The sequence below is a fragment of the Eptesicus fuscus genome, chromosome 13 (genome assembly GCF_027574615.1).
Source record: "Eptesicus fuscus isolate TK198812 chromosome 13, DD_ASM_mEF_20220401, whole genome shotgun sequence".
NCBI classification, from domain to species: Eukaryota; Metazoa; Chordata; class Mammalia; order Chiroptera; family Vespertilionidae; genus Eptesicus; species Eptesicus fuscus.
In genome coordinates this window covers 49,312,894-49,327,156 of record NC_072485.1, presented here as the reverse complement: position 1 = coordinate 49,327,156, position 14,263 = coordinate 49,312,894, and the positions used below count along the sequence as shown (strand labels likewise).

Below are 14,263 nucleotides of genomic sequence, written 5' to 3'. Positions count from 1 at the left end.
AGATGTCTTGTAAAAAAAATGACAAAAGTAAAAATGTGGTTTTTAAAAATCCATGCTTTGTTTCCTTATAAAACAGAACACTGTCAAATTTATTAAGTATGTTAAAGTATATGTCCAAAGTTCCAAAATACAGACCCAAACCACAACACTAAATAAATATAACTAGAAAATGAAAAACAAATAGTAAAGGGGACGCAGCAGCCCTACTTGCTTTTGAACAACCTTCGTTAAACCATTCAAGACCTTGTTTATAATCAAATAGTATTTTCTATATCCTATGAAAAAGTCCTACAGAAATTCTTCATATTATAATTTAATCCCATCTTCTCTGCTTCTGTTTTCAGGAGATCACATATAACTAAACTTTCAATCATCAGAAAAACAAATGATCTTCAAATAGTACATTTAAGATAGTTATTCTCTAGCTTAAGTGATTTAATCTCTTATATGTAGTTTATGTCAATCCTCAATGTTTTCCCCCTATGTTGCTAATCTAAATCTGATAAAATATTCTGAAGTCTTGATTATTAATCAACTAGAGGCTCAGTGCACGAATTCGTGCATGGATGGGGTTCCTCAGCCTGGGCGGTGATCGGGGCCAATCAGGGCCATGGGAGATTGGCCGGGGGAAGGGGCCACGGGAGGTTGGCCTACTTGAGGAAGGGACCTCTGGAGGTTGGCTGTGGGAGTGCACTAATCAACAGAGGGCAGCTCCTGCTTTGAGTGTCTGCCCCTGGTAGTCAGTGCACATCATAGCAACTGATGGTTTGGTCACTTAGGCTTTTATATCCTACTAGAGGCCTGGTGCACGAAATTCGTGCATGGGGGTGGGGTGGATGGGGGTGTCCCTCGGGCCAGCCTGCACCCTTTCCAATCTAGGACCCCTCGAGTAAAGTCTGACTGCCCGTTTAGGCCTGATTCTGGTGGGATAGGGCCTAAACGGGCAGTTGGACATCCCTCTCACAATCCAGGACTGCTGGCTTCCAACTGCTCACCAGCCTGCCTTCCTGATTGCCCCTAACCGCTTCTGCCTGCCAGCCTGATCACCCCCTAACCACTCCCCTGCCAGCCTGATTGATGCCTAACTGCTCCCCTGCCAGCGTGTTTGCCCCTAACTGCCTTCCTCTTTAGGCCTGGTCACCCCTAACTGCCCTCCCCTGCAGGCCTGGTCCCCCACAACTGCTCTCCCCTGCAGGCCTGGTTCCCACCCAACTGCTCTTCCCTGCAGGCCCAGTCACTCCCAACTTCCCTCCTCTGCTGGCCTGGTCACACCTAACTGCCCTCCCATGCAGGCTTGATTGCCCCCAACTGCCCTCCCTTGCAGGCTTGGTCCCTCCCAACTGCCCTCCCTTGCTGGCCATCTTGTGCCAGCCATCTTGTGTCCACATGGGGGCAGATCTTTGACCACATAGGGGCAGCCATCTTGTGTGTTGGAGTGATGGTCAATCTGCATATTACTCTTTTATTAGATAAGATAGAGACCTGGTGCATGGGTGGGGGCCAGCTGGTTTGCCCTGAAGGGTATTCCGGATCAGGGTGGGGGTTCCCTTGGGGTGTGGGGCGGCCTGGGTGAAGGGCCTGTGGTGGTTTGCAGGCCGGCCATGTCTCCTGGCGACCCACGCAGAGGCCCTGGTATCTGGGATTTATTTACCTTCCACAATTGAAACTTTGTAGCCTGGAGCAGAGGCCTCGGACAGCCAGGGTGCAAAGCTTTGCTTCCTCCATTGCCAGGGGCAACCCTTGCCTCCTGCTCTTTCCAGCTCCGTGGCTGCCACCATTTCTGTTTGGATTTGTTTACCTTCTATAATTGACACTTTGTAGCCTTGAGTGGAGGCTTAGGCCAGCAACGGCAGGCAGAAAGCTTGGCTTCCTCTGTTGCCGGGGAAACTCAAGCCTCCCTCCTGCTCTCTGTGGCTGTAGCCATCTTGGTTGGGTTATTTGCATATTTGCTCCTGATTGGCTGGTGGGCGTGGCCTGTGGGCAAGGCTTGTGGGTGTAGCAGAGTTAGGGTCAATTTGCATATTACTCTTTTATTAGGTAGGATACTAGTGGCCCGGTGCACAAAATTTCTGCATGGGGTGGGGAGGTTGTCCCTCAGCCTGGCCTGCACCCTCTCCAATCTGGGACCCCTCGGGGGATGTCTGACTGCCGGTTTAGGCCCGATCCTTGTGGGATTGGGCTTAAACTGGCAGTCGGATATCACTCGCAATCCAGGACCACTGGCTCCTAACCGTTCGCCTGCTTGCCTGATCGCCCCTAACCACTCTGCCTGCTTGCCTGATTGCCCCCAACTGCCCCCCTGCCGGCCTGCTTGCCCCCAACTGCCGCCCCCCTGCCAGCCTGATCACCCCCAGCTGCCCTCCCCTCCTGGCCTGATCGTCCCTAACTGCCTCTGCCTCAGCCCTGCCACCATGGCTTTGTCCAGAGGACGTCAGGAAGGTCTCCCGGAAGGTCTCCCAGTCTAATTAGAATATTACCCTTTTATTAGTATAGATAATAAAGATATAATATACAAATTGACCATCACACCCTCACACACAAGATGGCTACCACCATGTGGTCACAAGATGGCTGACAGGGGATGGCAGTTGTGGGTGATCAGGCTAGCAGGGGAGGGCAGTTGGGGGCAACCGAGCCAGCAGGGGAGGGCAGTTGGGGACAACTGGGCTGGCAAAGGAGGGCAGTGGGGGCGATTGGGCCAGCAGGGGAGAGCAGTTGGGGGCAATCGGGCTGGCAGGGGAGCAGTTAGGTGTTGATCAGGCTTGCAGGGGAGTGGTTAAGGGTGATCAGGCTAGCAGGCAGAAGTGGTTAGGGGTGATCAGGCAGGCAAATGGTTAGGAGCCGGCAGTCCCAGATTGTGAGAGGGATGTCCGACTGCCAGTTTAGGCCCGATTGCACAGGGATCGGGCCTAAACTGGCAGTCAGACATCCCCCGAGGGGTCCCAGATTGGAGAGGGTACAGACTGGGCTGAGGGACATCCCTTCCCCGTCCCCATGCACGAATTTTGTACACTGGGCCTCTAGTATATAGTTAAAGGCAATTAGCTAGCCTGGCCAGTGTGGCTCAGAGGTTGAACATCGACCCAGGAACTAAGAGATCGCAAATTCGATTCCCAGTCAGGGCACATGCCTGGGTTGTGAGCTTGATCCCCATTGGGGGGCCATGCAAGAGGCAACCGATCAATGATGTTCCTCTCTCATCGATGTTTCTATCTCTCTATCCTACTCTCTCTAAAATCAATAAAAACCTATTTTTTAAAAAGGTGATTAGCTGTAAGTTTTATAATTCACACTCACATTTAGAGTTCTTTTTTAAAAAGTGGTTTTACTGCTGCTCCTATTATTCCTTGATAATAATTTTTTGCTATCTAGCTCAAAAATAATCAGCAAGAAAATGCTCCAAAAGGACTCTTTACAGATTGGGCAGAGTCTGACTGAAGGAGCCCTTGAAAGAATACTGCATGTATTTTACTTTGAAAAGAGAAGTCTTCATTAAAATAAAGGGAGGTGTATAGGATACACAGAGGAACAGAATTTGAAAGGGTACAAGTAGTTTTATAAATTCAACTTTTAGGAATAAAAGTAGAGAAAATAAACCTGATTTCTGATTAACAACCAATCCAAGGGAATTAGGGTCAAGACAATAACAATAAAAAATTGGTAAAAGTTTTTTAAACATTTTGATTTTGCCCTATTTATTATAGTTTACATATAATGATGACTAGAAAATTTTGAATGTGTAACTCTTTAGGGACGACTTAGGGGTATGGTATTTTGCTTTCTAGGTCAGTCTCAAAGAAAAAAAAAACCCTCATATACTGATAAATGTGATAGATTTAATAAAAAACAGAAAAAGCTGAAATGACGAGGATGGAGAAAAATAAAAAATGTTGGCAGTGTCTGGCTGGTGTGGCTCAGTGGTTGAGCACCAACCTATGGAAGTCTAGGTTCAATTCCTGGTCAGGGCACATGCCCAGATTGCTGGTTGATCCACAGTAGGGGGCATGTAGGAGGCAGCCAATGAATGATTCTTTCTCATCATTGATGTTTCTATCTCTCTCTCCCTCTTCCTTCTGCTCTGAAATCAATAAAAATCCCACTGGACACAGTAAGCCAGAATTTTAATTATTTTTTTTTAGCTTTGTGTATATCTTCTTGAAAGCAATCAATTTAATTCCTAGCTTTATGCTGACTACTTCCTAACCTATCTCATTTATTTTAAGGACATATAAAATATTTTAAAAATATAAAAAATTAAATTTAGTTCTATAAACAAAAATTTTATGAAAAATTTAAGTCCAGTACCATGCAAAAATACTGCAAAATTCCTTACCCCCAGGTTTATAAGATTGAAAAACTTGATCAGGTTTTCTTGTCTCCAACAGCAGATCAAACATATATGTTGACTTGACTCCACCTAGTAGAAGTCCCATTGGTGTATCTTCTTCTCCTTCATATGATCTTTCAAGATAATCATGAAACTCATCATATTTAACAAGGCGACAACAATCCACAGGTATTACCTCTTCCAAATCCATCATCTAAAAGAAAAGGACCCCCCCAAAAAAGAAAAAATATACAATATTTTAGTCTGATGTGTAATTATACTCACATTTAGAGCTTTCTTTTACAAAATCTCTGCATAGGTCCTAACAAACAATAAAATCCATATGTTTATGATTTGCATCAAAGCTCAAAGAAATCAAAGTTAAAGGCACAAGTTAAATACTATCCTATATAATAAAAGCCCAGTATGCTAAATGTCTGGTCAACTGGTTGGTTGTTCAACCAAACAAAGCATAATATACTAATGATATGCTAAGGCTGCTCAACCACTTGCTATGACATGCACTAACCTCCAGGGGGAAGATGATCTGACCAGTAGGTTAGCTTGCTGCTGGGGTCCGGCAGATTGGGACTGAGCTAGACGGGCTGGACATGCCCTGGAGCCCTCTCATGATCCCTCCCTGGATGGCCAACCTCCCGCATCCCTCCCCGGCCCTGATCATGCACTGGTGGGGGTCCCTCAGCCTGGACTGCACCCTCTCGCAATCCAGGACCCCTTGGGGGATGTCAGAGAGCCAGTTTCAGCCCGATCCCGCAGGTCAGGCCAAGGGACCCCACTGGTGCACGAATTTGTGCACCAGGCCTCTAGTCCTATATAATAAAAGCCTAATATGCTAAGTGTCTGGTCGACCAGTCGGCCATTCAACCAATCAAAGCTAATATGCTAATGACATGCTAAGGTTGCTCAACCACTCGCTATGACATGCACTGACCACCAGGGGGGCAGACAGTTGACTGGTTGACCAGTTGCTATGATGTGCACTGACCACCAGAGGGCAGATGCTCCAACTGGTAGGTTGGCTTGCTGCTGGGGTCCAGCCGATTGGGACTGAGCGAGATGGGCCAGATACCCCCTGGAGCCCTCCTGAGGTCCCTCCATGGCTGGCCAACCACTCGCTTCTCTCTCTAGCCCCGATCATGCACTGGTGGGGTCCCTCGGGGTGGCCTGCATCCTCTCGCAATCCGGGACCCCTCGGGGGATGTTAGAGAGCCGGTTTCAGCCCTATCCCACAGGGAGAGTGCTGCTCAGCCAGAAGCCGGCTCATGGCTGGCAAGAGTAGTGGCGGTGGCAGGAGTCTCTCTCACCTCCGCGGCAGTGCTAAGGATGTCCGACTGACGGCTTAAGCCCGGGGAGCGGGCCTAAGCCATCAGTCGGACAACCCCCGAGGGCTCCCAGACTGCGAGAGGGCGCAGGCCAGGCTGAGGGACTCTCCCCCGAGTACATGAACTTCGTGCACTGAGCCTCTAGTTTTTAAATAATCACATTTCTTTATCCTTCAGATCATATAACCTATGCACTAACATATATTAAAGACATTTTTTGTTTTAAAAAAGTTAACATTATAAACTCTAGATGGACTCAAAATCATGTAATGAATAAATAAATATTTTTGTGAGACTTTCTCAAAACCAACTATGTTTCAAAGATTTAAATGAACTATCAGTGTGATTGCAAGTGCTTATACTACTATTGACTATAATAAAAACTTTGGAAAATATGTTAATACTGTTATCTAAGATGTCAATAATTAAATGCTAACAGTACAATTATACTTACCTTGTAAGCTATTTCTACTGCTTCCTTTAATGTCTTATCCTTATGAACCTCCAATTTATTTTCCATCATGACTTGTTTCACAGGATGCAAGCAGAATAGTTTTATCTAGGAATTGTAAAATACCATCATAACTCAGCAGGTCAAGAGTCAAAGCTTAATTCTTTTGTAGATAGCATTTTTTTCCTAATAGTAAAAAAACTATAATTTTTTAAAAAACATGCATTGGGATCATTCTCTCTGGTATCTCTTTTTCTCACTTAATAACTGATAGTGATTATATTTAATATTATTAAAACTTGAAAGACATTAATTTTAACAAGTGTATGTTTCTTTTTAAGCATATATCATATTATACATAATCATTCCCTTACTGATATACATTCAGATTGTTTCCAATTTTTCCCTAGTTTTAAAAATACTGTGATCAATGTCTTTGAGGTCATAATTCCACAGCATCTGTTATTATCTTATTAGGTAATACTTCCTTAAGAGAATTATATATAAAATAATATGAATTTGCATTAAGACTCTTGATAAATTCTACTCAATATCTATGCAGAAAAGTTTTACAAATTTATTCTTGTAGCAGAATGTGACAATGCTCATCTTATTGTAACCTCACCAGCACTGAGTATTATCACTACAAGTTATTGTTGTTTTTAATGTATAACATAAAATCTTATCTTACTTTAGTAATATGGTTGGTTTTACTCCTTAATGATCATGATAGCATAACTGTCTACAGAATCAACCCAATTAGTTAGCTATGAGAATTGCAGTTAAGCAAACTGCAATAGCACTTTTTAATTAAAAGTAAAATTATAAAATCTAACCTTGCATGTGTTACGCTCGATTTCTCGTTGCCTCTTTTCTTGTTCTTCCAATTCTCTCTCTCTCTGCACCAAATTTTTAATATGTTCTGGATATTCATCTACTTCTAGAAATTCTATTAATAATGAAAACAGGGTAAGACAGTGCCACTGAAATTGAGCTTCCTTTATTTAATTTTGTTCTACTAGTTTTCCATTGTATATAATTCTACTATTGCTCTCATCAAAATATATCTCAATTACATGACTCAACTTGAAACATGAGCTTCTTTCAGACAAGTGTAAAACGATAGTTAATAATAACACATGGTTAGGTCTCATATTTTAAAAAGTCATATATTTATACATAATAGCATTTGGCTCCAGGACAACTCTATGTATATTAAGACTTTTAAAATAAAAAAGCTTCTCTGAAACTTGGAAATAAAATTATTTCTGATTTTAAATTGTATTATCACCATAAATTATGTGACCCTGAGTAAGCACTTCTCCAGACCTTGGTTTCTTCAGCATATTGCTAGCACACAGTTATTACTCGGGATATAATAAAATGTAATAAATGCTGTTGCTGCTTCTACTACTACAAATACTATTTATTTGTATATTATTTCCTAATACAATTATCTTTCCTTTGTACTCAAAGCAGTATTTTAGCTGCCTTCTAATCAAAGAATTTCACATTTAACTCAAGTATTAAAAGTGACACTGAGATAATGATACTACATAATAAAGCCAATGATTATTAAGCAATAAGTTAGAAAAATTTATATTTTAAAAACCATGCCTCTGTGGAAGGTAAAAATCTACTGCTCTTAGAAATGAGCTCTAATTCTAAAAATATTCCATGTCATACACATAGCGCCCCCTGGTGCTTAATCACAAACCTAGAGCCCAGGAGTGAATAAAGGAAAGCTGTTATTTATTGCTCTATTGTAAATATCTGGAATGCTGGGTGCTAAAGAGACACATGAACCACAATCCTGGCTCTGCCTCTAGGTAGACTAGACAGTTACTTTTTGGGTTATATTGAATGATTACTTCTACTCTGAAATATTTGTTCTGAAATGACTTCTTATTATAATTTCCTTTCTTTTCATTAATCCTACAGTAAATTATTGAAAAGCCACTATATGATAGACCCTGGAATATATTGTTGATGAAAAGATGAATAAGTCCTAAGCCTTGCACCAACTGAATTCAGAATTTAATGAGGGTTAAAAAAAATGCAAACAAAACTTTATACTGCTGAAAATAGATTTACTCATGGCATGGAAGTTTCTAAATAAAGAAAAATGTTAAAATCAATGAGAATGAATATATTATTTTAATTATAAAAAGAATATAAACAAACACATCATCTGTGTATATAACTATGTTCATGTACAAACACATATCTCCACCTATTTGCATACTGTTTTAGTCAGAGTAAAAGTTAGCAAGACAAATCAGGAACTGCAATTTTTCAAAGTAATAATTACAAAAAAGAAAAAAAAAAGACAACCCCACATGCTTTGTATACAGGATTATTTGGGGGAATTATTAATAAAATTAAAATATAAAGGAGGCACACTAGACTCATAAAACTTTACTTGCTTTTTAAGCAAATAGCAAAGACATTTAACACTAGTTTTTAAGAATCTTTCTAGAATGGTAAATGAGAAGTTTACTTCATCTATGGTCCCTATGCAAAGCATATAGATATGAAATACCCCCAAAAATTATAATAGAAAAAAAATAGCTAAATTTGAGTTTTTACTATGTACCAGACATGATGTTCAATGCTTAAAATGTTATCTCATTTAATTTTTTATACAACCTTATAAAATACAATTATTCCCATTCTACAGATGTGGAAAATAACACTTAGAAAAGATAAATAACTTGGTTTGGGACATGCAGCTGCTGAGTTATGACTGCTACACAGGTCTGGAGGTTATCATCACTAAACCAAACTGCATATAATACAAGCTTACTGCAAATAAATACCTGGTTTATTCCATGCAGAGTAAGTCTTGCCCCTTAATGTAGTAAAAAAACAAAAAACCAGTTCATTTTTCCCCAAAATGTTTTTATCAGTTGGTATTATCTCATAATAGTCTTCATAATTAATTCTTCCATGCATAAAAATAACTTAATTATCCTATCAGTTAAAAGTGGTCATCTGGGTTTGCAAAACTTGCTTAAGAAATTAGTTTATACTACAGATTAATATCAAATAATACTACAAATTAAAATCAAATTAATGTATGTTAACATACTTGCATTTCTTGTTGGATCCTTCAGTCTATATATCAGCATATATGCATTTGTGGAGCTAGTAAAAATACAAAAAAGATTAATAGAAACAAAAAGTAGATTGTAAAAACTCCATTTCCTAGCATCAAATATTTATTTAAAATACTTTTTGTTGTTTCAAACAATTAGAAATCATGAAACTGTTCTCGAATAGGTTCAAATTTAAAACATTCTAGAAAAAAAAAATCTACTTTGCTTTTACTGATACATTTATGAGGAGATTCCATCTCCTCTTGGTAAAACAGTAAAGTTTTCAAAATAAACCTGTGTTCTAGAATGATTACTATAATTAAGTCAGGAGTCAGCAAACTTCTGGAAAGGGCCAAATAGTAAAAGTATGATCTGTGTTGCAGTTACCTAACTCTGCTGTGGTAGTGGGATAAGATCAACATATAATATTTAAGCAAATGAGTATGGTGATGTTTCAATAAAACTTTATTTCCAAAAACTGGAAATAGACTGGATTTGGCACACCAGTGGGTTAAACTTCCTTAATGGTGAAAAATATTGAGAAGCTGTTGTTAATTTATAGACACTAAAAATTACGAAATTATTTACCTTGCAAAAGCACTGGAGTAATACCCTCTGCTTCCTGAAGATCCACCATGAGTTTTCTTAATGTCCTCTTGTGTTATCTAAAAAGTTGTTACATTATTTACTTTTTGGTAAAATTTTTAACACCATTACCTTTATGACAATATGTAACCCAATATGTAAATTTTGAACCTCCGAGTTAAATGGACCACACATACCAATTCACAAAGTTTAATCATAATCAGCAGCTGCTAGTGACCCCTTAGTTCTAGTGCTCTCAAACAGCCCACATGAAGGCTCATGACAAGAGGAAAACTGGGAATCTATCTCTGGAAACACTCAGCAAGCCCCCAAAGAAAACAAAACCAAGAAATAACAACAATTAACAAAGCAGGAAATTTACTGAGAGCAAAAACAAAAAATTGATTTGGTATGTATCTTAAAATGCTTCACTGTACACATCCAGTCTCCCATTTCAATAAACCCGGTGATTGATAGAAACGTCCCTGCTCATCTTTTAGAATAATAATATCAAAAAACCCCTCCTTACCCTGCTGACATGTTGATCATTGAAGCTGTACCACTGATCATCACTGAATGACTTTATACAAGCATAATAGTGACCACCAGCAGCACTCCCTGAATGAACCATAACGGAGAAGAGCTCATAGATCAAGGAATTCTAAGAGGAAAAAATAAAGATAACTCAAGAAGAGGAAAAACACTTATTTGTATATTTCCTATTCTCTATTAATACATAGTGAAGTAACATGTTAGTTGTCCTATATGTTTATTGTAGGTTAATGTTTCTCTAAGACAGGGGTCCTCAAACTTTTTAAACAGGGGGCCAGTTCACTGTCCCTCAGACCGTTGGGAGGGCCGGACTATAGTTTAAAAAAAAACTATGAACAAATTCCTATGCACACTGCACATATCTTATTTTGAAGTAAAAAAACAAAACGGCAGAAAACACCCGCATGTGGCCTGCGGGCCGTAGTCTGAGGACGCCTGCTCTAAGATAATTAAAAAGGCAACTCACCATATAATTTTATACACCACAAGCTTCACTCAGTGTATTCCTTCACATTTTAATTATACTACAATCTCTGAAACTATGCATATAGAAATATAATTCATTTATGTAAAAAAGAAAATAACAATCTTAAATATTAGAAGCAAATGCCAAATATAACACTATTCTAATATGCATAGTCAAGATCAAGAAATTTCAAATAACTTTTTTATTCAAGTAAGATTCAATTTCCTTCATAGAGGAGCTGAATGATATAATGATTTGGAACATCTAATGTATTTATGTAATATCTGTGATACAGTGATTACTGATTTGATAGCTTTAAGGTATGCAAAGCTGTTCAACATTAGAAAATCAATCTATGCCAGCAATTTTCAACCTTTTCCACCTCATGGCATACATAAACTAATTACTAAAATTCTGTGGCACACCAAATATATATTTTGCCAATCTGACAAAAAAAAAAATATATGATGATTCCATTTACACCGGACGGCTATTGTTGTGTTGGCTGTTTTTATTTGACAATCTAAGGGAAAAGAGGTGAATGCCCCTGACTAGTCAGGTATCGCATATTTTGAAAATTCTTGCAGCACACCGTTTGAAACTCGCTGATCTATGTAATCCACATTAAAGAAGGGAAATTACATGATCATATCAACTGACCCAGAATTAGCATTTGACAAAATCCAGTACCCATCATGATAAAAACTCTCAATAAACAGGAAGAGGGGAACCTCCTTAAATTGATAAAGAACATCTACAAATCACCTCTAGCTAATACCATAATTAAAGATGAGAGACTGAACATGTTCCTTGTGAGACTAGGAACAAGGCTATCGTGTCATTTGCCACCACTCCTATGCAACATTGTAAGGCAAGTCCTACCTGTTTTAATAAGACAAGGGGGAAAAAAAGAAAGACATAATTGTCTATGCAGAAAAACAGGAACAGTGTTTTTTGCTCTAAAGCCACAGTGTGCCAACCCTTGCTTAAATGTAATGTTCTTTGTACTAAATTATAATGTGTTCTCTACATTATTCATCTACCTGTCCTGAAAAAAATAGGTAAGTTTAAAAGGTAAAGGGTAATGGTTGTGAGAATATAGGTCTTCATCGAAAAATAAATTTATGCAAGTGAAACTCCATTCTCAAATACTGCCTAAAAAAACTATCCTACCTAATAATAGACAAATATGCAAATTGAACGTACCTTCGCTATGCCCGCGATTGGCCAGGAGGCACGGGGGGGGGGGGGGCGGGACTCGGGTTGGCCAAGGTGGCAAATTGGGCCGGCGGGATGCTGAGCTCGCGTCGCCAGCGGCGGCTCGAGCTCAGCGTCTGCGCCATGGCTGTGCTGCAGCACAGAAGGGACCTCTGGGGCAGCGATCTCACGTCCCACCGCGGATCATCAAAAGCGGGGGAGCTGGGTGCCTGTCCATTCAGGCACCAGCGGACAGGCACCCAGCTCCCCCAAGATCGAAAGCAAAAGCGTGGGAGCTGGGTGCCTGTCCACTCAGGCACCAGGCCTTTCAGAAGCCTTCGCAGCGCCAGAGGCTTCTGAAAGGCCTGGTGCACCAGCGGACAGGCACCCAGCTCCCCTGTGATCGAAAGCGAAAGCGTGTAGGAGACCCTACACGTGCATGATTCAATCATGCACTGGGCCTCTAGTACATATATATAATACATGACTCTAAGACTGCACTAGTGATCAGTCTTCATGCCAGTGATTCATATTCATACCATGCCTAAGATATTTGATCTATAATTCTCTCCTCAATAAAGCAGATTATATGAATGTGAAAGAAATGTCTGAGTAAAACTCACCTACACAGTGACAAAAAAATTCTATCCTAGAGATTATCCACCTTTTCAATTTTAAAATTATAATCCATGGAACTATAATATTTTTGAAGTACCTTAAGGGATGTCATGGAGATGGGGTGGTAAGAGGAAGCAGACTGAGGGTTTTGTCTTTCCCCCACCTTAAAAAGATCAGTTCTATTACCGTTGGATAAAGGGTTCCACAGCCCGAATTTTAAAAATCAAAAGACCTAATGTTTTCATTTTGCTATATGAGAAAACTCTTAAGATGTAAGATGTAGAGGCTTGCTGCAACTTTCCAGGCAGAAGTCCTGATTACTAGGACCCTCTCCACAGCATCACCCACCTTACTTACATAATCACAGTCGAGCCTCCCAGAAATCAATGCTCCCACTGTAAGTTTTTCATAAATTTAACTATAACCACATAAATGCATAAAAAATGAACACCTTAAAAAGTCTTAATTTTCAAAAATTAAACTTTTTTTAAAGAGAACTTTCTCAGTCACACAGCTACCGCATTTTATATATATACATAGTATATATCACCTCTGAGATTACATTATTCTCTCTTTCAACTAAAAACCGCAAACTATAAAAGGCACCTTTTCAAGACCAGGTTTTGAAATCTTTTCAGTTCCACTATTGCTTTCAAGGCAGATCCCTTCATCAACACCATCATCATTGGAGAAATCATTGCTCATTTGATCACTGTGACAACTGCCTTCGTTTTCTGCTCCACTGTCAGTGCAACTTTCAGTCTGAGGAGATTTCTTAATAAAACATAATTATCTTACAATTGCAAACTAAATAAAGGAAAAATATATAGTCAAGTAAAACTTTTTATCTACATTCTGCTTTTTCACATAATTTAATATACTGTTAATACTTATTTTACTTTAAGTAAATTAAGTTTTTCTTAAAAAGTGAGACAAAAAATAAAATGACCAAAAAAGTGTATTTTAAAAGCATTTATATTAATGTCCTTAAAATTCTAATTCAACAAATTGTAATTCAGAATTCTAGTAAACTCCTTTTATGTTTATAGTTGCAAAGTAACAATAAAAAATTATTTCTTTCACCAAAATCAATAAAAGCAGAGAACCTAAACTCCAAAATGAACTTCTTCTGTTTTCAAGTTCCCAAAGAACGTAATCTTTTATTGAACAGAAAGTTCCATTCAGTTTATCATTGTGCTATGTATTGTACTGGACAATTAGAAGGAAAAACCAGACATTGTTTCTATCCTCAAGAATTTTATACTCTAGTGTATAGGAGGTGGAAATGTAACAAGAGCAAATCATACGTATCCCTGCTTTTATGATTTTTAAATCCCTTTCATGCATATTGAAAATGAAGAAATCTACTTCTTAAAAATCCTCAATTTTTACCCTTTTCCTTTAATATTTTATATACATACCTAAAAATATTTTTATTTAAATAATTTAAGAATTCTTCTCTAAGATATTGCATAGAAGTTCTTGAATTAACCAAGCAATCTATAATAATAAAAGCGTAATATGTTAATTAGACCAGATGACCTTCGGGACGAAGCCTGGGCTGTGAGGGAAGCCCAGGTCCCAGGTGCCTTCTGGTGGCCAGAGGGAAGCTAGTGCTGGCAGCCA

The 14,263-nt window shown here is 39.2% G+C and overlaps 1 protein-coding gene across 5 annotated transcripts in view; it reads right to left on the bottom strand.

Annotated features, from left to right (window-relative positions):
* USP47 (ubiquitin specific peptidase 47) overlaps window positions 1-14,263 on the bottom strand; it is a 104,708-nt gene that overhangs the window by 19,302 nt on the left and 71,143 nt on the right. For all 5 annotated transcript variants that reach the window (XM_028159850.2, XM_054724756.1, XM_008151027.3 and 2 more), the window contains 7 exons: window positions 13,244-13,411; window positions 10,334-10,465; window positions 9,808-9,884; window positions 9,213-9,268; window positions 6,958-7,070; window positions 6,125-6,229; window positions 4,334-4,541 (listed from right to left, as the gene is read on the bottom strand). In XM_028159850.2, coding sequence (XP_028015651.2) covers window positions 4,334-4,541; window positions 6,125-6,229; window positions 6,958-7,070; window positions 9,213-9,268; window positions 9,808-9,884; window positions 10,334-10,465; window positions 13,244-13,411 — 859 coding nt within the window. The remainder of the gene's footprint in view (window positions 1-4,333; window positions 4,542-6,124; window positions 6,230-6,957; window positions 7,071-9,212; window positions 9,269-9,807; window positions 9,885-10,333; window positions 10,466-13,243; window positions 13,412-14,263) is intronic.